Source organism: Polyodon spathula, chromosome 16 (assembly GCF_017654505.1).
Source record: "Polyodon spathula isolate WHYD16114869_AA chromosome 16, ASM1765450v1, whole genome shotgun sequence".
NCBI classification, from domain to species: domain Eukaryota; kingdom Metazoa; phylum Chordata; class Actinopteri; order Acipenseriformes; family Polyodontidae; genus Polyodon; species Polyodon spathula.
In genome coordinates, this window is record NC_054549.1 from 18,932,826 (window position 1) to 18,957,032 (window position 24,207).

At 41.3% G+C, this 24,207-nt stretch overlaps 1 protein-coding gene across 3 annotated transcripts in view; it reads right to left on the reverse strand.

Moving 5' to 3' along the window:
* Window positions 1-4,908: 4,908 nt before the first annotated feature.
* Window positions 4,909-24,207, reverse strand: part of LOC121328823 (arf-GAP with coiled-coil, ANK repeat and PH domain-containing protein 3-like) — a 159,402-nt gene continuing 140,103 nt past the window's right edge. Inside the window, exons 16-25 of one of the 3 annotated variants that reach the window (XM_041273911.1) lie at window positions 22,120-22,189; window positions 21,936-22,030; window positions 20,923-21,137; window positions 19,824-19,919; window positions 18,137-18,238; window positions 16,194-16,414; window positions 15,553-15,662; window positions 14,843-14,953; window positions 13,470-13,531; window positions 4,909-6,335 (exon numbers count right to left, since the gene is read on the reverse strand). In XM_041273911.1, the coding sequence (XP_041129845.1) occupies window positions 6,151-6,335; window positions 13,470-13,531; window positions 14,843-14,953; window positions 15,553-15,662; window positions 16,194-16,414; window positions 18,137-18,238; window positions 19,824-19,919; window positions 20,923-21,137; window positions 21,936-22,030; window positions 22,120-22,189 (1,267 nt within the window). In that variant the 3' untranslated portion in view covers window positions 4,909-6,150. Of the gene's footprint in view, window positions 6,336-13,469; window positions 13,532-14,842; window positions 14,954-15,552; window positions 15,663-16,193; window positions 16,415-18,136; window positions 18,239-19,823; window positions 19,923-20,922; window positions 21,138-21,935; window positions 22,031-22,119; window positions 22,190-24,207 lie in introns of all 3 variants that reach the window. The other 2 variants (XM_041273912.1, XM_041273910.1) reach the window with 2 other exon arrangements.

Sequence of the window (24,207 nt, forward strand, 5' to 3'; positions counted from 1 at the left end):
TTGCAAAGGGATTCTTCCTCATCTTCGTTATTGCATTCACCTTCCCTGGCAACCAAGGGCATATTAAAAGCGAAATCAGTAGCTCTAGTGCACAGTTTCTTTAGGCAGAGTTTACAAACATACATAGCTATTAAAAAGGGTACACATATGTTTCACAGTGTGAAACACCCATAAATACTCCATTTGTCTTGTTTCCCCGACACCAACAAAGGGTGTTGTTGGAGAAACAGGCAGTTCTTGGGACAGTGTGACTTAATGGCATGTTTCGATTCGGCCCACCAACCAATTGCTTACACCACTGTACAGGTATACTCAGAGTATTATTGGAATAACAGTCAGCATGGTTGACAGTACAGCCGGTGGTGCTGAGATCAGTTCCTGTATAAACATTCATGGCTGCTCTAAAAATGTTCATGGATACATTTTGGCTCTTGTTGTGGAGATCCACCATCACGTTTATACAGCTCTGTTATGTCATTTCCCTGCTGGAGGCCGTAACTACAGTCATTGCAGGTGCAAGGGTGTTTGTTGACACTTCTACTGGGTACAAGGGGAATGGTTCCCCTGCTGAGTGTGTCATTAGAGAACAAACATAGCAAGGTTCGGTGATATTCAAAGTGTTCCTGGTAGTGTGGCGCAACAGAGACCACCAGGCATTACTGTATGGTCTACATTGTGTTCAGCACTCCACTGGTGCAGTGTGTTCCTTTTTGCTTTAGTACTGGGAGACTCAAGGAGCAGCAGGGTGAGGAGACACACGCTCAAGAGCATGGTGACTGGTCCCAGGAGAAACTTGAGTGGAGACATCTTGGTCTGGATCATGCGGCACCTTCCTGCAGTGCCTGACGTGGACCCACGTGGACCTTTCAGCTACTTTCATTGCGGTGGGAGTTGTTAGCAATACTTGGAATGGTCCAGTCCAGCGCACTTGGTGCCAATACTTCCTCCGAAGGTCCTTGATCACCACCCAATCGCCGGGGTGGTCGTTGTATCCAGGTCTTTCTGTTGCGTCGGGTAGGGCAACTCTTACCCTAGAAAAGAGATTCTTAAGCACATCGTTAAGAGCGACACAGTATGACATGAGCTCATCATCACAGCCTTGGAGCGTTAACTGGTGTCTGGTGTGGGGCAACTGATTAGGCATACACATAATGCGACCAGTCAAAACCTCATGGGGACTCGAACCATGTGCAGCATGAGGGCGTCCCCTCATGTACATCAGAGCCAAAAGGTAGTACCGTTGTCCAGGCCAGCCCAGTTTCAGCACAAAATTTTGTCAATTTGCTTTTCAAATACTTTTTCCCTTGCTATGGGGTTAGTTCAATGAAATCCATCATTATATGGTGCTAACACAATTTGTCAAGGCACCAACTAGAGGGGAGGCATCCCTTGATTTAGTCCAAATAACGAAGATAGAATAACTAAAACAGAGGTCAGAGAACCACTGGCAAACTCAAACCACAACATGGTCTCATTTGAAGTGTTTTTTAAATCCTCAAAAGTAAAGACTAAAGCTAAGGTTTACAATTTTAGAAAAGCAAACTATGAAGGTATGAAACAGAGACTAACAGAAGTAGATTGGAGTAAAATAGAGAAAACACCCACAGAAGAAGGATGGTTATTCTTCAAAAAGGTAGTACTAGAGGCGCAAAACAATTATATCCCTAAAGTAGACAACTCAAAATGTAAAACTAAATTGCCAAAATGGTTTAATAGATCAATTAAAAAAAATATTCAGCAAAAAAAGGTACTTTACAGAGCTTAAAAAAGGACCAGAAAGAAAGTACGCAGAAAGAGTACACGGAACTGCAAACGCAAGTCAAAAAGGAAGTTAGAAAGGCCAAGAGAGAAACAGAAATGAACATTGATAAGGGAGCTAAAACCAATTCCAAAATGTTTTTCCAATATTACAACAGCAAGAGAACATTCAAAGAGGAGATTAAATGTTTAAGAGATACAAATGGCAAAATCGTAGATGAAGAAAAGAAAAGCAAATATATTAAATGATTACTTTTCACAAGTTTTTACAAAGGAAGATACTGACAACATGCCCCACATGTCATCCAGTTCCTATCCAGTTTTAAATAACTTTAGCATAACCGAGGCAGAGGTGTTAAAGGGACTAGGAGCTCTTAAAATAAACAAATCCCCTGGGCCAGATGAGATCCTCCCAATAGTACTAAAAGAAATGAAAGAAGTAATTTACAAACCGCTAACCAAGATCATGCAGCAGTCTCTTGACACAGGGGTGGTACCGACAGACTGGAAAATTGCAAACGTAATACCGATCCACAAAAAGGGAAACAAAACTGAACCAGGTAAACAACATCAGTGGAGTGTGCGCTGCGCATTTAACTACTGTGACCGTGGTCAGGTAGTCCCAGGCAGGGGCTGCTAGAAAGAGCCTGTTTTAGTGCCATAAAGGAATATAGCTTGCACTCTTTCAGACCCCAGCGACTTCCCTGCAGTTGATAGTTTGTGACCCAAAGTAGTTACTTCCCGTTTGCACCTAGCTCCCGGGGCCTGAACGGTGGCTCCTTTTAGTACCAGTTCTTCTAACAGTGGTTTTATGCCGTCAGTAGCATCCCATCCCAAGGGGTATTGTTTTCGTTTGGGTCAGTGCGTGCTTTTGGGTGTCACCACCAGAGGTTAGCAATTCTTGATACGACCAAAATAATTTTTACTGGTGGGTCACAGTTGCTGGGGTATGTCTTTCAACCAGGCTAGCTCAGGGTCATGTAACAACATGACGTCCTGTGGCCTAGGCGTGTCTGAAAGCGCCACAGCCACTCGATGGCACGCCCAGGCCCCTCTTTGTAACATGACGGAGAGTACTCGCCTCTGCGCTGACTCCCAATCAGCTAACTTAGCTAGTGCTAACACCCACGGACCCAAATCTTTCCAGGCTCGTTCTGGTCGCTTAGCAAGAGATACATGAGGGGCAGACAGATAGAACAGAAAAATCCTTTGACCAGTATAAATATTCAGAGGACACACATTCAGCATAGACAGGGCACGGAGGAGTAAACCAATCTTTTTAAATTCAAGGTTGCGTTGGCCATGCGAGAAAAGTGCCGTGCAGTGCATACGAGGTGCTGGCATAAAGTCTGTTTGTGAGCCGCATACTTCTCGTGCAAGCCGTTCCAATTGTGTGGTTAGAATTTCTGGCAACAGGTCCCACGCGTACACGTATACAGCCAGTCGACTTCTCCATGATATAGTAATGGCACTTCAATGATAATGCCTTCCTGACTACATTCTATTGTGATGCGTAGAGCCGTTAACAGATCCCTCCCATACAAATTTACTGAGCACAAATGCGAACATATAAACGCATGGTCAACAGACATATCATTACACTGCACCCTAGCTCTGGTAGTAACCTGTTCCTTATTGGTTTGACCTGAGGACCCAACAGTTAGTATAGTGTTTCCTGATAACTGCAGGTGCTACAGTGGGATACAGAGCTAGAGAACTGGCTTAGCTGTGCTGTGGTAGTGGTAGTAGGATACAGAGCTAGAGAACTGGCTTAGCTGTGCTGTGTTAGTGGGATACAGAGCTAGAGAAATGGCTTAGCTGTGCTGTGTTAGTGGTGGGATACAGTGCTAAAGAACTGGCTTAGCTGTGCTGTGTTAGTGGGATACAGAGCTAGAGCTAGTTGATACAGGTAACCCAAACCATTACTTTAAGCGCAGTACAGAAAGCAGGACCTTGTTCACTAATGGAGCAGAGAGGGTACGGAGTGGGTTACCTGGTCATGTTGTTGATGCCGAATCACTCAGAGCGATTGACAATGTTATGAATCAGTCAGCTACTAGGAACCTGTGGCAAAGTGGTTGGTAAGGGGAACAGATGTCGCGGTGATGCGGTGCAGGAGTGATGAACAGACAACAGTGATTCAGTGAATAAGTGTGGTTTATTGCTCTTTTCCAGGTCTGGCGACCGTCAAAAATAATAAATCCCCGGCAATACACAACAATGTGTAAAGCACGGGGATAATGAAACCAAGGGCACAGTCCCGAACAAAAAAACAACGGTACGGTCACCAGTCCTGGGTGATCGAAAACCTGCAGGTGCTCAGTGCAGTGGTGCTCCAGATAGTGCTCTCCTTTCGACAGCTCCGGAGATGTGTGTTAACTGTCTATTGGTGCGACAAAGACAGACAATTACAGACAGACAGAAAATAACACACAACACGTATGACACTCTTCACAATACTCTGAGAGCTCCTCTCTCAGTCCTTCTCTCCTCATGTTAACCCAAACGAAGGAGAAGATCAGCGTTACCCTGGCCCCTATATGTAATCCCGCATGATATCGAGATAAACGGTTGCAGCTGCCTTATTACTTGCAGCTGCCTCTCGTTTACCTTTCAAATCCATACGGTCTTACAACAGAGTCACGCTTCTCTCCAGGCTGACCCCCTTCCCTGACCCGGAAACGAACTGTCAGGCCAGCCCTTCCAGATACTTCTCCTCCCGTTCTTTAGCGCCCTCACAGGTCGGGAGGAAGATTCATCACCAGAACTCATCTTTCCATCACAGAACCAGACAAGCTTTGATGGGCCGGACAGCTTCTCATTCGTACATTTTCGCTACTTCTTATGAGACAAGAGAGAATGACTTCAGAATACTTACAGAAAATTCCTTTTATTTTCAAAGGTATATTTCTTTTATGCTTGTATTACAAAATACCATTTTTGTGTTATATTACTTAGATGCATTTTGCATCTAAAAGGTTTTATACACATGGTTCTAATTATTTTTGTACAGTGATTATATATAAATTGGGAAGACTATACCGGTATAGTCAACCATTTCATTCATATATATATATATATATATATATATATATATATATATATATATATATATATATAATATATATATATATAATGATCATACATTATTGAAAGATACAACATGCAAAGGGATTCATGCTTTATTAAACAATAGCACATGGTCTTTTAACAGACTGCTGCTGTCTGTCTTTTTAATCTACTGCTTGAAACAGCCTTGTGTGAAAATCAAATGGAAAAGAGCTGCAGACTGTCAGCTTGACCAAGAATACATTTCTGAACTGCAGTTACATTGGTCTGTTTCAAACTAATATGCTGCTGCAGTGAAATGTTCAAAACATAGTTCATTTTGTGAGTGTATTTCATAACAACCTGCTGGACTAAGACCATCTGTGAGAATTAAAACAACCCTTGAACAATATAACCCAATGGAAATATGCATTCACTCAACCAAAATCACCATGGGTGGAAAATCGTGGTTCATGTGAATCACAGTCATTTCTTCCACACACTAGTGTATTAGAAGCCTAAGTTCATCTATTTAAGCATCACTATGCTTTGATTTGTGCCGGGTAACTATTGGTGGAGTATAGAGAGCTTAGGCAGTAAAACACATTATAGAAACACGTTATAAAAACACATTATCAAATCAAATGAAAAGCAATGATGAAACATGGAGGAAACGTCCTGCACTTCCTCCAGCAGCTGATCAGAGGATCCACACCACTGATACAATCCAAACCTACGCAACAATAAGAACCTATAGAATAGAAAACACACAAAGGGGCACATCTTCTTCCTGCATCATCCTTGTGGAATGTCTAGTTCTGAACATTACAGTGTTCCCAAGGGATTATTAAAGAGAACACAGCTATAAAGAAACTCCACCAGTCTTACCTGCTGTTCACTTCTATTCTTTATACAGGTCTCAAATGTGCAGTTTTGAAAGAAACACCTGTTAAATTTACATTTATTTGAAATACTATCTGGTATTACTTAGGTAAAGAAATTTCTGTTTGCAAGAAGCCCCCACCCCATTAATGACAGCTTCCCCTATTGACTGACATGCTTTCACCCAGAAGACACTGCTGAGGTGAAATGACCCAGGAAGTGTAACAGATATCCTGCGAATAAGGCATAGAAACGTAGAACTTTCACATCCTATTGTAGTACCAGAGATCATGTTTTTAAAATGAAAATTCATGTGTTTTTTTCAAAACTGCACAAAAGTGCAAAATGGGAACAATTTCTTGAATTATTGTGTTATAATCACTTTAACCATCAGCTGCACTCAAAGACGATGTGCACTAAACCAAGGACGGTCACATATGTGTTTGAAGAGTTGTCCTGTCACTAGTTGACATTGTTCTCATTAACTGGCTGTGGAGACATTTCAAGTAGAAGCAGGTCCAGTGAGGCTAGCTCTCTTCCTCTCCTGCAGGAATGGCTGAAATGCATACTGCGGCGGTTCAGCTTTTCAGGATTGTTCGATGCCATGTGAGAGAATTCTCTAAAGATGTCAAGGTAGGTGGCATCTCCTAAAACACAAGAACAAACAGGGCTGGTCAGTCTAATTCAGGAGGAGAGGCAGACCCAGCTCTATGATACTGGTTAGTCTAGTTCATGAGGAGGCAGACCCATCTCTATGGTACTGGTTAGTCTAGTTCATGAGGTGCAAGCCCCATCACTTCCCTCAGGGTATAAATTCCAGAATTCTGGTCAGCCTTCAGCACTCCTTTTCATCATCTTTCCTTTCTGTCGCTACAGAAACTTGTAGGCTTGTACGTGGGCCTCTCATCGCCCTAAAAGATCAGTTATCCAATGGGCTAGAGGCCACACATTTTATATTACAGTATTATCATCTCTGTGTATTCCATTGGCTGTTGTATTTATAGATCTATTCATAAAAACATGTTTGACTAAATAGGGATTTCTTTTGTCAGAAGTTTTGACTGTCATTTGAAGGGCTCTGTTACAGCCCCCTTACTATTCTATGGTGTTTGCAATCACTCTGAGTGGCTCTGCTGCTCCCATATTGAGATACTATCATTTCTGAGCTGCTTTGAGCTTGTCTGGAGTGAAGGTTCTACACAGCGATCCTGGAATAAGTGATAATAAGGTGGCGCGGTCATGGCTTTCATTCCCAATAATGCCTCTACAGTTGTGTTTGTATTCATTTGATTTTGATTAAGATGATCAATACAAACTCCTAATCAAGCCAAAGCAGAACAATTGTTTAGCTTTTCTTTGTTATTTCAAAAGGTTTGTTTTAAAGAATCCAGCATTTGATTCCTATTCTTTTACATTCATTCAAAATCATGAGCAGATTCCTTCTTGAATGTCAAAATAATCTTTTTGTAACCGACTTCAAATTCTGTTCTATTAAAAAAAGTCCTGAATGAATGCTTTTTAAATATCAATTATTATTACTGTACTTAGGATATTTCTAAGCCGCTGCCAAATATTAAAACAACAGATCAGGTCTTTAATTATCAATATGAATGTAAACTGTTGATTGAAATTGTTCACGTTCATTGTTAAGCTCACAATAGCTTTACTTTTACTCAGCCTTGTATGCCATTTACTGAGGTGAAGCCAAACTCAATGTAAAAATACCTTGGAAGGCTTACACTGAGTCAAAGGTTTCTTACCCATAGCACTGCATTCAGCTGTGCTGCTCCAGGCTCCATAGCTACCACACTATCGAAGGCAGTGACTACTTTTGTTAAATCTCCATTGTGCCTGACCATTTAAATTTCTCAGACCCAATTAAAAAAAGAAATTGGAAAATGTAGCAAACCCAGGCAGCTTGCGGACAGGACATAGGATGATGCGATTAGCCTGGAGCTCTGATGTATAAATAGATTTGCAAGTGTTTTTTCTTAATGTTTGACGGTATCTTGCAATGTAATTTAACAAGCCAATTGTGATTCCTGATTTTATATTTTAAATGCATTGTCTTGTGTGTGAAAGAATCTGGGACAGATCTTTGTACCTTCAAAATGGATTATTTGGAAAGAATCTTGCATCTTTTACATTTATTTAAGATAATTAGCACTTTTCCTTTTTGAACGCCAAAAGAATCTTTTTGTAATCTATTTTGAATTCAGTTTTAATACAGAAATCCAAAGAATGCTTTTTGATTCTAAATAAGCATTACTTGTACTTCTTTATAAGCACATTTTTTTTTATTGTGAAGGAATGTTATCTACTGATTAGAATTTCGCATCTGGACTCCCACATGCAGCTCTTACTCAACAGCTATTAATATATAGTAGTAAATGTAACTTTCATGTTTTTGTCGGAGCATTTGATAAAATATTCATAGGTGCGCTCTCTGCAAACATGCAAGAAAAGAACACTGAGTGCTCCAGCTGTCAGCTTGCTTTAGACAAGAATAGGTGCTGATCAGCCTCTGTGACTGAATCTTTCTGAACAGAGCACAGAGAACGATGATAGAAGAGGTCGATATGGTAGATGACAGGTCTAAGCCAGGACCCTCCTGCAGTGCTTACAAGAAACACATGCGTACGTTCTTGTATATTGGTTTGGTTATTATAATACATTGTGCAGCAGTGCAGTGCTGTGGATCCCCAGTGCATGGCTTGCACAAGTGCGTTCTCTTATATTACTTTGGTTAGAATAGGGTTATTTTGAGCCAATTGTTCTGTGTATAGTGAGTTGTCTTCATCAATATGGCATCAGTTACCCCTGTCTTTCAATATGTACCCTGTAAAAGATATATGCAATATGTTGGGGTGGATTCTCAGAGTCATTTATTCCAATGGTCATTAGCTCAATTATTTCAGAAAGGGCAAACACACCCAATAAAGAAATACTCAAGACATTGAATTGCTTGTAAGTAGTCTCCAGTTGATTGTTAGTTTTAAACCTGTAATTGGTTAATGATAATTGTGATAAGTAGCTTTGAGAATGTAGCCTGTAGAACACAAATGTGCCTATATTTAAATAGATTGGAAGAATATTACTGACAGAGACACACCTAACAATTTCAAACTCCTTTAAAACAGGGTGACCAATAAAGCACTCTGCTGCGCTATGCTGTTCTGTGTTTAAATGGATTCAAGTGGAGCCTGTTCCCAGCATTAAAAGCAGTCATTCAGAAGAGCATATTGCTAGCCCACCTCATACATTGTTAGCCACCTTCCAGAGGTGAATGGTGTTAGCCACCTTCCAGAGGTGAATGGTGTTAGCTAATGCTGCCCACATGTTAAAACCCACAAGTGTTATTGAAAGAGATTAGATCAATCAGAAAAAATGCACAAGCAAAAAAGGGGTTAGGAGTTGATCCAGATTTTTTATTCTCAGTGTTTTCAAAAGACAATAGGAAAAAACAGACACATGGCAACAGTGTACATTGTACAAAGATATATTAAGTTACAGAATGCTCAGTCCTCTAACAATATTACAGGCTTATAGGCAAACATAAATGGAAGGTTTTCACAGGTGTATGTCAAAAGCAGGCAGTGAAAGAGTTAAAATGCTTTAGCATATTTGCAGCAAGTCTAAGAAGCGTTTTCTCCACTGATTTTAAACACATACCCTACTTTTTAACTTAAAACACTAAACACTGTCGTATGGGCTCGGTCACTTCCATAGTAAATACATTCAGCAGCCCTGTAGTACGGAACTCCAGATACAGCCTCTGAATCATTTCTAATTCTGTCCAAAGTGCTCTTTTAAAATCGACAGTACGTTAATGGAAATAAGATTACCATATCAATCTGACTGTCAGCTGGTATTCCAATGTCTGTATATTTAACACCAGTGAAATACAAGTGTATGCCAGCTACAGCAATTGCAATTCCTATTTGTATATATTCTACAGTTGAGTGCGTTTCGGATGCCCCTGTAAAATGTTCAGTGTTACCATATAAATCCGAGGAGGTGATAAAGGCTGCTGAATCTGTAAGCTACCTAAAAAGTTTCTTTAGTTTTCTCTCTGACTTTCAAAGATAAAGCTACTTTACAATTGTGTGTATGTGTGTGTTTTTTTTTTTTTTTTTTTTTTTTTGCAGACATTTAATACCACTGCGGTTCAAGCTTTGGTAGAAAGTAACCTTTTTTTGTTTTGTAGTAAAATTAAAACTGCACCAAGACATGTAATATCATGTACTGCAGATAGCAACCATCTGTTTGTAGGATTGACTGTAACCCTAAACAGAGCACTTTGTTTCTTATCTCTGATCAGCTGCTTTAAAAAGTACGTGCTCCATTTTATTTCAACTAGATTCATACATTTTGTCTTTTAAATGACTGGAATTTAAAAATGCCTATAAAAACGTTCATATTAAATAGTTAAAACCACAAACGGCAGATTAATATACAGTAGTAAAGAGGACAACGATGTAGAAGACGCAAGTGTGCCATCCAGATACAGGGAATCTTTCTTTAACTGGTCTCATTATTTACCCATAATGATTTCTGCAAAGAGGCCATTTTAGAATATGCTCACCTATTAAATGTTTCATTTGGTCTTGTCTGAAACAGAAAAGTCATGAATAAAAGCATGTCCGAGCCTAATGGAAAATCTTCAGAGGGTTATCTGCGGGATCTAGAAACTTCAAAGAAAACTTTTAAAAAAACCTTGTTTTGACTGGATCTGGTTTTCTTCTTGGTTTCCTCACCCATTCGCTGCCCTTTTTACAACCATCACCAATTATTTTACTCCTGTTTTGCATGTCTAATTATCCTCCCTCACAACAACAGCTCAGGAGAACTGAAGGTCAGTCCCCTGATCCCACGACCAAACCAATCGCCTCTTTACTCCCAGAAGCTTTACAGTGGATTAGTGGACAAAGGCTAGTCTTGCAGGTGTCCGCTTGAGCCACTAGAATCCCCAGTGAAGACCGGCAACATCGCAGTCAGGAACCTTTTATACTGATAGCTGCTTTGCCTTGGCTGCTGGAATGGGAAGTGTCTTTACGAATGCTCTTTAGCGCTGGATAGATACTGTATAACCTGCTTCATGTTGGAATGGGAAGTGTCTTTACGAATGCTCTGCGGTGCTGGATAGATAGGGAAGTGTCTTTACGAATGCTCTGCAGCGCTGGATAGATACTGTATAACCTGCTTCATGTTGGAGTGGGAAGTGTGTTTACGAATGCTCTGCAGCTCTGACTAGATACTGTATAACCTGTTTCATGTTCAGCTTGGTGTTCTTTACTGGAAAGGCTCACACACTGTACAGTGTCCCCAATTCCAAAAGCAACACTGACAGGCCTGTTATATTGTAAATATTCAATGTTTTAAACATTCAACTCAATCCACTGCAGTTTCTTTCTGGCCAAAGACTACAGAACCGTGTATTGACAATCCTGAAGCCAATGCTATGTACAGTTTCAAAACGAACATTTGGCTTCACTTTTTTTTTTTTAAAGGATTGTACTTCAAACATACACAAAAAGAGAAAAGGAGAACCTTAAATTAGTGCTTTGAAACATCTGGGTTAAATCAACCCACGCAGTACTGAAAAAAGAAGATAAACGGCTACAGACACAAACATTATCATCATAATAAAAATGATGTTAGTGATAGTAATAATAATAACATCAATAATAATAACAACAATAACAACAACAATAATATTTATGAAACCCTGCTTGCTTTCTATTGTTAAACACCTCGTATTTGCAGGCCGTGTCTCAAGTGATGCAAGGGTTAAAGAACTGGCTTTTCTTCAAAACAAAACCCAACTAAGAGACATTTCATGCCAGCGCTACAAATCAAAAACATGTCCAGTTAAAAAAAATACCATCTGTGATGTTACAAAAGAATTTCAATATACAGATATCTGTATATTATTGCACTCGTCCTCTGGGCAGATCAGTATAAATAAACACACGTAAACAGCACTATCCAATAAAAACAACATCAAAAACAATACTGTAGGTGGGAAAAGTGCACCAAGTTCTTTATACATAAACTTTAAATAGGATTCAAATACATTTGAAATAAACGTCTTGTCTAATATATACACTCTTTATAAGAAGCGTGCTCGGGTCAGCCGGTCACAGCCCAAGCTCTTTGTATCCTCTGCCCTTCCTCTGACTGCACAGTGGACACTGTGCCAACAGCTTCTCTAACACTTTCACATGGTCAATGTTTCATGAACGAGAACCAGTTCATGGTAACACGGGAAGAGATCCAGAAGCTTTCAGTACTGTTGTATGTAAAACCACAAACACATGTAGCAGTGAATCAGGGGTCTTAAATACACAGACACAGACACAGACACACACACACACACACACACACACACACACACACACACACACACACTTCATCGAAGCGGATAACTATTCCATACTTCACTACTGACTTGCTAGTTTATACAACAATCTGCTCACTGTCTGAAGCTATCCTTCTTTAATCCAAGGAGCAAAAGAGCTTTACGATTAGAGATTCTCACTCTCGCTGGATCAATATGGTATTGCGCCTTATAGAATCAAGATTTGCAATGCACAAGGTCACTGGCACTGACCCCCCCAAAGCAGCTGTTACCAATGCCCTCCCAAAGCCAACTTCAACGCTTATGGGAGTAGTATAGTTTGGAATGAATTGGCATTGCAACCCATTGAATTGAATGGAAAGGCAGCCCTTATAGAAGATTACCACAGTATATTTGCAGCCCCCCCCATGCTTTTCCTGTGGTTATACTATGCATTTACCATTGCTTACTCTGGCTTGCCATGTTTATTAATATACTTTATCACGCCTTGCTATTCTTTACAATGCTTACCTATGCTTTAGCATGCTTTCATTATGCTCTATCACACCTTGCAATGCTTTTCTTATGGTAAGCTTCAATAAGGGAAGGGCTATAGCGCTCCAGTCGATGGCTCTTACGCTCAGTGTCAGGTTTATGAACTCATCAGCTGCTAGGAGGTGATTCATTAGCACTTGTAGAAACAACATTGTAAAGGGATGACTGGTTTTTGGTTTTTCAATAACTCAGGTAAAGCTGACCTGTTTCAAATGTTACCAGACAATACATCAGAAAGATAGCAAGACCATTCCTTCAAGCAACAGACGGGACAGCTTGGCCAGGGCCCTGCTCTAGTGCTGCTGTGTGCAGCTGCTATTCACAGTGCGCACCCAGAAGGTCACTAGTTGTTTCCCAGCCTCCTGGATTTTGAGGTACATCCAGACTTGCTCAAAAAGACATCCACAACTTTACAGCACGCAACATATTCAGTGAAACTAAATAGAGACATGAAACTGAACAAGCAGTCTCATTTGAACTTTTATACTTATAAAATGAAGGAGCTAGAAAGACACTATCTTTATAAATGTTTGTCTAATTCTAAATATTTTTAGTGTTACTGAAATATTGTATTCTCTTAGCTCCTATATACATTTCACACTGGCCAGTACAGAAGTGCTCTCTTTCTGCTGTCAATCTACAGTATGTTTACAAGTAACCACCTTGTAAGCACAGGCTGATAGTTAAAGGTCTCCCATTCTAATGCAATGAATACTTATACTATTATTATATAATAATCAAGTATTATAGAATAATAATATCAGTATTGGCCCCACTCAGGGCTGACAGGACCTGCTTCCCTAACAGTCGTCTATATTAAGACAGATAAACTCCTGAATACACTTTTTGTATTGGTGCTCTGTGGGGCTGCTGCTGGGATATTGACCTGGCTGTCCGAAAGGGCCTTCAGACTCCCGCATCTCCTCATTCATCCGAGCCAGCCGCAGCCTAGAGAGAGAAAGAGAGGGAGGGAAGGAGAGGGAGAGGGGGGCAGAGAGAGAGGAAGGGGGAGAGAAGGAGGGAAAAGGAGAGGGGCAGAGAGAGGGAGGGAGAGGAGATGTTGGGACAGATATAGGAGAGAGAGAGGGGGATAGAGAGGGGATAGAGAGAGAGGGAGGGAGAGGAAGGAGGGAGAGAGAGACAGAACAGAGGGACTAGGTAAGTACATCAGCGAAGGATGGACATCTACCAGTAGTTCACAATTCCATGCATGTTGTGATTCTGAACTGATCTAAAACAGATTCGGCTCCAAACCCTTCCAGATCTTTAAAGAGCAGCTCCTCTTTTTTCTACTGACCCCTTACCTTTGTATGAGGTTTGCTCACTGCAATTCATCATTACTTTGCTTCACTCTGAGTGTCTCTCACTGCAATTCATCATTACTGTGCTTCATTCTGAGTGTCTCTCACTGCAATTCATCATTACTGTGCTTCATTCTGAGTGTCTCTCACTGCAATTCATCATTACTGTGCTTCATTCTGAGTGTCTCTCACTGCAATTCATCATTACTGTGCTTCATTCTGAGTGTCTCTCACTGCAATTCATCATTACTTTGCTTCACTCTGAGTGTCTCTCACTGCAATTCATCATTACTGTGCTTCATTCTGAGTGTCTCTCACTGCAATTCATCATTACTGTGCTTCATTCTGAGTGTCTCACTGCACACTGTGAATTCTTGAGTTAAGGAATCCTAGTATCCTGCCATAGACATTTGATACATAGGAGTCAGCGCCATCTAATGACCAGCTCCTGTGGATCAATAAACAGCTGTAGACTGCACCATGCTATCAATATCAAGACACTTTGGCTAATCTAGCCTATGCATGGCTGTGGCAGCCAATTGAATACAATTTAAATACAATTTAAAAAGCACCTACACCCTATAGTAAAAAGTAAAAAACTAAAATAAAATAAATAAAGTAAGAGGTGAGGGGCAGTAAAATAAATAATCAAACTGCAATTGGAAGAGCAGATCTTCAGAGTGGGACTCTGTGCTCCAGTCAAGGAGATCACACAGCTCTTTGTAGGCATTTCTGTTTGTTCAAATCTATCCTATTTCAAAGAAGACGAATACTAAAATACATGCTTTAAATATCTTTGGCACCCCTCCACAATTTTCAAGCTATAAAAAAGACATAGTAAACACTAAATCATTTCAAGGACAAGTGTTAAGGCTGGAATTCTTTTTCAAAGTCTTCAAAGAGACAGTGAAACAGACTCCTTTTTGAAATGCTGTCAAGTCTCAGCCAGATTGCTCACAGGGTGACGATGTCTGCGTTGGCAGCTTGAACAGCTATGCTGAGGGGGTCCTGCCCATCCGCATCTTCACCGTGCTGATTGGCTCCTCTTTTCAGAAACAGGCACACTTGACTGAAAGGAAAGAGAGCTCCAGTGAGCAAGTCATTGTCAGCAGTGATCTCTTTTACAATGTGCACTGATGCCTTCAGGCTGCTTGGTGCAGCTTGTAATGTGCAAGCAAGCTGGCTGCTATGGCTATGGAAATGTAACGCTGTTCAGCTGAAGAGTCTAACCTTTAATGAAAAGATGCAGCACTGCACTGATTCTATTTAAAAATGAAATCCTCATTATTCATGGTTTAACCCATATTATCAAAGTTGATAACATATGCTGAAACTAGAAATGGCAAAACTTAAATGTAAACAAAACCAAGCATCCTGGAGAAATGCTTGAGCATGAACCACAACCACAGTACAGACATATCCAGTGTTCCTCCATGTATTCCCACATTCATATATTCCCAGATAATCTCAACCGCTTGCACTAAACATTGTCCTTACCAAGTTTCACCACAGCTGGATAAAGGCTTTTCAGATCTATGCAAAAATATATGTGTGACGAAAGATCATACACTACATAACGGAGCAGTGGTGCTTTTGTGATTCCACTAGTCTGATTTTAGTCTGATGCTCCAGCCACACTGCACTACCAGACCCACCCTAGAGACTTACCCGGTGTGTCCCAGATATGTTGCGTGGTGAAGGGGTCCTCTTCCACGGATGTCTCGTTGGTTAACGTCAGCCGCATTCTGCAGAAGGAACTCGCAGGCTATTAAAGAACCCTGTAGAGGCCATTAAACATGACTTTAGTTCATTATAGTGAGGATGCATTCATAAGTGTTCTACATAAAATGGGCGTTCATGCTGAGATTGCATAATTCATAATGCTCCACATGTGAAATACTTATTGGATTAATGCGCTGATGAAGGGTCTATTAGATATACCTTGTGGAAAGGTTTGTTTCTTTTTGTATTACTGGAGTAATTTGTGCACATTTTAAATTAAAATATTGATACAATATTATCTATCAATCAGCCTAAAAATACTATATAATAAATCCACAAAAGTTACTAAGCTGTATGTGTTCTGAATTGAAATGAAGAGTGTTCTATTGCGAAGTACAACTGATCTAAACATTGGTGGATTTAAATACCGATGTCTTTTAAATCATTAAATAGGACTAAATATGGCTTTTTATATACCAAGAGGACTGCCTGTTTTCATAATCTTGGTTCAGATTCAGTGACCTCAATGCTGATAATTGCACTGTTTAGATTAATGGAATGGAGCTTGTTTCGTGCCAGGCTCTTACCCCGGTAACCGCTTGTATGAGAGGGGTCTTGTTCTCATCTTCGTCGTTAATCCAGTTGACGTCAGCTCCGTGAGCCAAGGCTTCTGCCATGACTGGCATGTTGCGAGCCTGGGCTGCCTTGTAAATGAGCATCCCCGGGGTCAGCTCCCTCAGGTCCTCCGTGTCCGATGCCTCCTGCTCAATCTCAGCTTCCCCACTCGACTCCTCGGAAACCTCGCACTCTGAAACCAGCAGAGAAGCCTGTAGCTGCCCTTTCTACACACAGCTCTGATCCGAGTGCACTCACTCCTCTGCACACACAGCACTGATCCGAGTGCACTCACTCCTCTGCACACACAGCACTGATCCGAGTGCACTCACTGCTCTGCACACACAGCACTGATCCGAGTGCACTCACTGCTCTGCACACACAGCACTGATCCAAGTGCACTCATCCTCTGCACACACAGCACTGATCCGAGTGCACTCACTGCTCTGCACACACAGCACTGATCCGAGTGCACTCACTGCTCTGCACACACAGCACTGATCCGAGTGCACTCACTGTTCTACACACACAACACTGATCCGAGTGCACTAACCGCTCTGCACAGAGCTTCAAATAAATCAAATTCACCTTTACCATAATGTGTGATTTTTCATATAGGAATTATAGCCACATATTAGGTAAGATGTACTGAAATTATTTTCTTAGTACTGTGTACTTTAGAAAAGAAAATGCAATTTTTCTCCATATCTCTATTATATATTACTACATTCCTGAAGCCATTTATAAAGGGGACTCCAGTCAGAACGGACGTATTTCTGGTGCACAGCTAGCTAGAACAATGGAATTTATAAAGGGGACTCCAGTCAGAACGTACGTGTTTCTGGTGCACAGCTAAAACAATGGAATTTATAAAGGGGACTCCAGTCAGAACAGACGTGTTTCTGGTGCACAGCTAGAACAATGGAATTTATAAAGGGGACTCCAGTCAGAACGGACATGTTTCTGTTGCACAGCTAGCTAGAACAATGGAATTTATAAAGGGGACTCCAGTCAGAACAGACGTGTTTCTGGTGCACAGCTAGAACAATTGAATTTATAAAGGGGACTCCAGTCAGAATGGATGTGTTTCTGGTGCACAGCTAGAACAATTGAATTTATAAAGGGGACTCCAGTCAGAACGGACGTGTTTCTGGTGCACAGCTAGAACAATGGAATTTATAAAGGGGACTCCAGTCAGAACAGACGTGTTTCTGGTGCACAGCTAGCTAGAACAATGGAATTTATAAAGGGGACTCCAGTCAGAACGGACGTGTTTCTGGTGCACAGCTAGCTAGAACAATGGAATTTATAAAGGGGACTCCAGTCAGAACGGACGTGTTTCTGGTGCACAGCTAGCTAGAACAATGGAATTTGTGGAAAACTCTGACTGGCAATGTCAGTTACGTCAGCTGATAGATAGCAATAGGCCTTCATAGATAATAACAAAGTGAGGCTTGTCTACAGCTCTTTGTAGCTTTGTCTTTGGAACCTGACTCAGCAATCTGAAGATATCCTCCAAGCACAACTCAGCCAGTGCTACCAGGAACTCTTTTTACAATCCCAGTTCAACCTTGATCCATAGAACCTGGGGTCTGGTCATCTTTCAAGTACAAGACTACAAACAGAGCATCACTGCACTGTTTTTACAGATAAGCATACACTGTTGTTACACTGCCTTTCTAAAAGCTAGTCGTGGGCCTTTACCACATTCATCCTTTTCATAATAATATTCCACATAATCATTACTGTATTCAGCGTTTACCATTATTCAGTGTGGACAGAGTTCTGTCTTTATTTCACTCTTTTACTATATATGCCCCTATAGATTCTAGTAATGGAACCTAGCAGAGCTTTGTGAAGCAAGCCTGGCTTTATAGCCAACAAGCAAGTTGGATTCCCCCTGTAATGCACTCACCTTCTTCGGTGACGCTGTCAACCACTGAACCGAAGACCAGGATATCTGTGCTGCCATCCGTACTGCCTCCCAGACCACTGTCACTGCTCAAACCTGCAGGACCAACACAGGACAAACCAGGAGCACTTTAATACAGCCCTCCAGCCGGTCAAGCGAAGGGGCTTGAATGGAGGGGTGACTGCAAGGATGAAGCTTGTTCACAATGTATCCCCTCACTGAAAGGGTTACAAGGATTGAAGCTTGTTAACAATGTATCCCCTCACTGAAAGGGTTACAGGATGAAGCTTGTTAACAATGTATCTCCTCACTGAAAGGGTTACAGGATGAAGCTTGTTAACAATGTATCTCCTCACTGAAAGGGTTACAAGGATTGAAGCTTGTTAACAATGTATCCCCTCACTGAAAGGGTTATAAGGATGAAGCTTGTTAACAATGTATCCCCTCACTGAAAGGGTTATAAGGATGAAGCTTGTTAACAATGTATCCCCTCACTGAAAGGGTTATAAGGATGAAGCTTGTTAACAATGTATCCCCTCACTGAAAGGGTTATAAGGATGAAGCTTGTTAACAATGTATCCCCTCACTGAAAGGGTTATAAGGATGAAGCTTGTTAACAATGCATCCCAGTGACTTTTTTAAACCAGCTCTCTTTGCCTCTGAACAACGCTGATTATGCACAGTATATATCTTGACCGTTGTTGGGACATTATATTTGATTTGTATTATTGCATTTTTCGAGTTTTCAATTAATAGCAAAGAGATTTCCCAAACAGTAAAATCAATTTTGGCTAATCCGTGTTTTTATTAATTCAGGCTCAAGATGGTCACAATCTGCATGGATTAACAGGGTTCAACTGTACTGAGAAAATAAAGATGGTACAACATGGGGGTAGCACTGATTAGTCAAATAGAAAAGTGACTGTCGCCCCCACAGAGGGGTAGTGCATGTGATTGTGAAGTGATGTTGGCTTGCTGAGGTCTGTAGAAGTAGATCAGAGATGGGGGTAGTGCATGTGATTGTGAAGTGATGTTGGCTTGCTGAGGTCTGTAGAAGTAGATCAGAGATGGGTAGTGCATGTGACTGTGAAGTGATGTTGGCTTGCTGAGGTTTGTAGAAGCAGATCAGAGATGGGGGTAGTGCATGTGATTGTGAAGTGATGTTGGCTTGCTGAGGTTTGTAGAAGCAGATCAGAGATGGGGGTAGTGCATGTGATTGTGAAGTGATGTTGGCTTGCCGAGGTCTGTAGAAGCAGATCAGAGACGGGTAGTGCATGTGATTGTGAAGTGATGTTGGCTTGTTGGTCGCTGAGGTCTGTAGAAGCAGATCAGAGACAGGTAGTGCATGTGACTGTGAAGTGATGTTGGCTTGCCGAGGTCTGTAGAAGCAGATCAGAGACGGGTAGTGCATGTGATTGTGAAGTGATGTTGGCTTGCTGGTTGTCGAGGTCTGTAGAAGCAGATCAGAGACGGGTAGTGCATGTGATTGTGAAGTGATGTTGGCTTGCTGGTTGTCGAGGTCTGTAGAAGCAGATCAGAGACGGGTAGTGCATGTGATTGTGAAGTGATGTTGGCTTGCTTGTCGCTGAGGTCTGTAAAAGCAGATCAGAGACAGGTAGTGCATGTGATTGTGAAGTGATGCTGGCTTTCTGGTTGCTGAGGTCTGTAGAAGCAGGGTTAGTACACTCACTGCGTGGCCCGGACCCCGTGTCGAAGTAGGAGAAGAGGGTGTCGAGTTCATCAGGACAGAAGAGCGAGTCTCTGCGGAACTTCCTCTCCAGAGCAGCTGCTGCAGGACACCAACACAAAGGTTAATTAACATTGCAATCAGGGAAAGGCTTGTTAGCGTTTAGAAAAATAACAATCTAATCATCTTGCACCAAAAAGTGGCAATTAATCACCCACAGATGACAGTGAGATGTTAATCCAACTGGTGGGCTAAATACCCTGCAAGCCTGTGATTGCTGGATTAATGTAAGCACCTTAGGGAAGCTACTGCGGTCTATCTAATCCTGGTTTGTAATTATCTGCAGAACGCAACAGGAATCTGTTTTTAAAATGGCATTCTTCCTTCTAATTATACCAGCTTCATCACTCTTCATCAATGAGACATTTTATTACTTTTACTGTGTGAAAAAGTGCTACTTTAAAGAACTAATAATACCAATATAGAAACACTAAAAGAAATTAAAATGTGAGTGGTGCAACTAAACTGCAACTTTCTCAATGCCTTTAAATGTTGGAATGGTAGCACTATTATTTTACACCCAGAAAATATTTCCCACTTAAGATGCTACAATCCCCTCCTGCCTCACCCTTGCATCTTTATTTTCTTCCTCTCTTTTTACTGTTGCCTTTGCCACTCTTGTGTATGTGACTAACTAGCCACTCCCACCTCTGCAAGCTTGATGTCCCATTTGAGGATAATTAGCACACGCCCACTCCTCTTAATGTGATCAGGAAGAGACCAAACACACATCTGTCAATCACACATGACACATCTATCAATCATACATCTATCAACCACACATCTAATAACACATCTATCAATCACACATTTATCACTCACACATCTACCAATTACACATGACACATCTATCAATCATACATCTATCAACCACACATCTAATAACACATCTGTCAAACACACATCTAATCACACATATATCAATCACGTACAACTGTAATAATTGTTGTAGAATTCTGGGCTCCACCCTGGCAGAGCTGCGCTGTACCTGATTTGACAGGCTCTATACACTGGGCTCTACCCTGGCAGAGCTGCCCTGTACCTGAGACAAGGGTTGCTGGGGATGCGTTCCCCGCTTCCTGTCTGTATCTCCTGCGAGTGGCTGGTACTTTGGTGGAGCTGTTGTGTCTCTGGCATTTTTTCACGCTCCACCGGCGTGATTTCTGCTCCACATCCCTCAGAGCCTCTACAATTGGCATCTTCTTCAGGAACTTCTTCTCCACATATTTGGCTTTGATCCAAGCCTCCTTCTCCTGCCTGCACAGTGACAGGATGAGAAGAGAGAGTAGCAGCAATGTGGCCTTCAAAATACAGACCCTGCAACCTGGGCCCCTGAGTGGCTCTGCCCTTAGCTGACATAGAGTTTTCCTTTCAGCTGATTTATTCAAGAATAAAACTATAGACATAAATACATTCAGTGTACAATTAAAATGCAATTAATTTTGGAGCTGAACCCGTATTAATAAAGTTTATAACGCAACACTGTTGATATCTGTCTCACATAAATGTATCAAAATTAAATTCTTGTGGCTCTCACTTGAAGTGGCTGCAATGCACTATGGCTTCCTTGTGGAGTTTGCCAGGGAATTTCTGTTATTATTGTATAAGCTAATGAATCACCAATCTATTGGATTTACCTGTAAACGCATGCACGTACCTTATTGGTCTGCTGTTAATCTTTTTGTTTAAAATACTTTATATTTGCTTTAACTCAAGTTATATTCATTCACTTCCTGTGTTTAGGTAATAGGACCCCTCCTAACCCCCACACAATCCAGTCAAGAATGGAGGGATCATATTATCTGTGACACAGGAAGTGGCCACAGGAAAGATTGTTATGCGTTTAGCACTGCTTATAGAATGTGCAGCACACAATCTCCAGCAGATGACAGATTGTTATCCATTAGCACTGCTTATAGAATGTGCAGCACACAATCTCCAGCAGATGAAAGATTGTTATGCATTAGCACTGCTTATAGAATGTGCTGCACACAATCTCCAGCAGATGAAAGGCTGTTATGCGTTAGCACTGCTTATAGAATCTGAAGCACATACCTTGAACTGGAAGATACTGGCTTCTTGAGACCAAGCTCTTCGTACCTGGTTTCATAAATGTGGTTCATAACATTGTTACCCAACTCACACATCAGCTGCAGAAGAAAAAGACAAATGTTTTCAATCCTGTAGAACGAGCACATCAGTGAATCGACCAGGTTTGATATCATAGGAGGAACTTTACCTTCAGTAGCTCCGGTTCCCAGGAGTCTAAAGTGAGCGAACGGACCTTAGAGCAGTGGACACCCAAACTCCTAGAATAAAAACATCATATATTATATTACAAAATAGAATCGAGGGGTAATCAGTTATATAGCACAATGTTTTATGTAAATATTTGACCACTTAAACAGATTGCATGGATCTTTGGATTTTATTTACAGTAAAATAATTGGGACCAGGGTACAGTATGATTGGATAATCTAAATAAAATGATTAATTTAACCCTTTACCTGTAAATACATAACGTACAGTACTGGGCTGTTACCAAATACCACAGAGAACGACAGGGCAGAAGAGTGCAGCACACGAGGGGCTGGCAAGAGGTTGATAAATACCAGAGAGACAGGGCAGAACAGTGCGCACACAAGGGGCTGGCAAGAGGCTGATAAATACCAGAGAGAACGAACTGATATATAAACATTATTCACAATATACCTGATTTGTTCTTTTTAGTTTTGTTCAAACTGCTTGTGGAAATGTCATTCCCAAGCCACACTTCAGTCCAGGGTATACAGCCTGGCAGTGTGGTGCCAGCCCACACCGTCTCTAACTTGGAGTTATATAACTATACTGTGTGGGCGCAGGGCAGTCCAGCCTAACAGAATTTTAATTCTGTCACCTCTCCCATTATTTCTTTACAATTACTGTCTTCTGTGCGTGGGAACAAACCGCTTATAAAGCACAGAGGAAGTGAGCTCTGATTCCTGTCTGGTAAACTGGTTAATTAGCAGTCCAGACCGCCACTCTCCTGTCTGCTTTCACTGTCATGTAAATGGTAATTATTTATGCAGTGGCTGAAATCCCTGTGCTCTATCTGGGCAAGCACTGAACCAGCAGCATGCATTAGAATGTATTGCCACTCCTTCTTTGTTTATCGCCGGGGGATTCTTAAGCACATCACCAGCAGGAAGTGGAAATATTTCACGTCTTGTTTAGGATGTCGAGGTTTGCGGGATGAAAACACAGTAATAATTGTACAGATTCTTGTGTTGCTCAGACCAGAGTATGTTGTTGATGTTGAATCATTGGGATTCTCTATGAACTACAGTAGCTACTTGGAACCGCATGAGCGCTGAAGGGCCACCTCCACTTCTAATAATCTGGGTGTTTTTTTTATTTAGAATGGGATTTTATCAACCCTGTATTTTGGGCATACAGTATGCTTTATTTCTGAAGGTAGCACCAGATATCATGTTTAAAATAAAAATACCTGTTTGTTATAAAAAATTGGGAAGCTTTATGAAATGGTTTTGTTAGCTGAAATGAAAGGACTACAGCTATGGCCAACAGTTTAGCATCACCTAGAATTTTAGGGTTGAGATAATTAAAAAAACAAACAAAACAAAAACAAAAAAAAAACTACATGAACATAATTTTGATCTTTTATTTAACATCATGTATTCAAAGAAACTACCAAATGATATCGCAAAAATCTACCGGAAGCCATAATAGTAGTGCAGTATTTCATGTTAGATTCTGAAATGTTAAAAATGTTTTTCGATAAATATGTGGAAAACTACAAATCTGTATGTAATTCAATATGTTAATGTAACATTATTCAGCAGGTTTTAGCTGGGAGAGTGAGTTAAGTGGCTGGGGTAGTGAGTGAAGTGGCTGGGAGAGTGAATGATGAAGCTGGGATATTGAGTGAAGTGGCGGGAGAGTGAGTGATGAGGCTGGGATAGTGAGTGAAGTGGCGGGAGAGTGAGTGATGAGGCTGGGATAGTGAGTGAAGTGGCGGGAGAGTGAATGAAGTGGCTGGTAGAGTGAGTGAAGTGGCTGGGGTAGTGAGTGAAGTGGCTGGGAGAGTGAGTGAAGTGGCTGGGAGAGTGAGTGAAGTGGCTGGGAGAGTGAGTGAAGTGGCTGGGGTAGTGAGTGAAGTGGCTGGGAGAGTGAGTGAAGTGGCTGGGAGAGTGAGTGAAGTGGCTGGGATAGTGAGTGAAGTGGCTGGGATAGTGAGTGATGTGGCTGGGATAGTGAGTGATGTGGCTGGGGTAGTGAGTGAAGTGGCTGGGGTAGTGAGTGAAGTGGCTGGGAGAGTGAGTGAAGT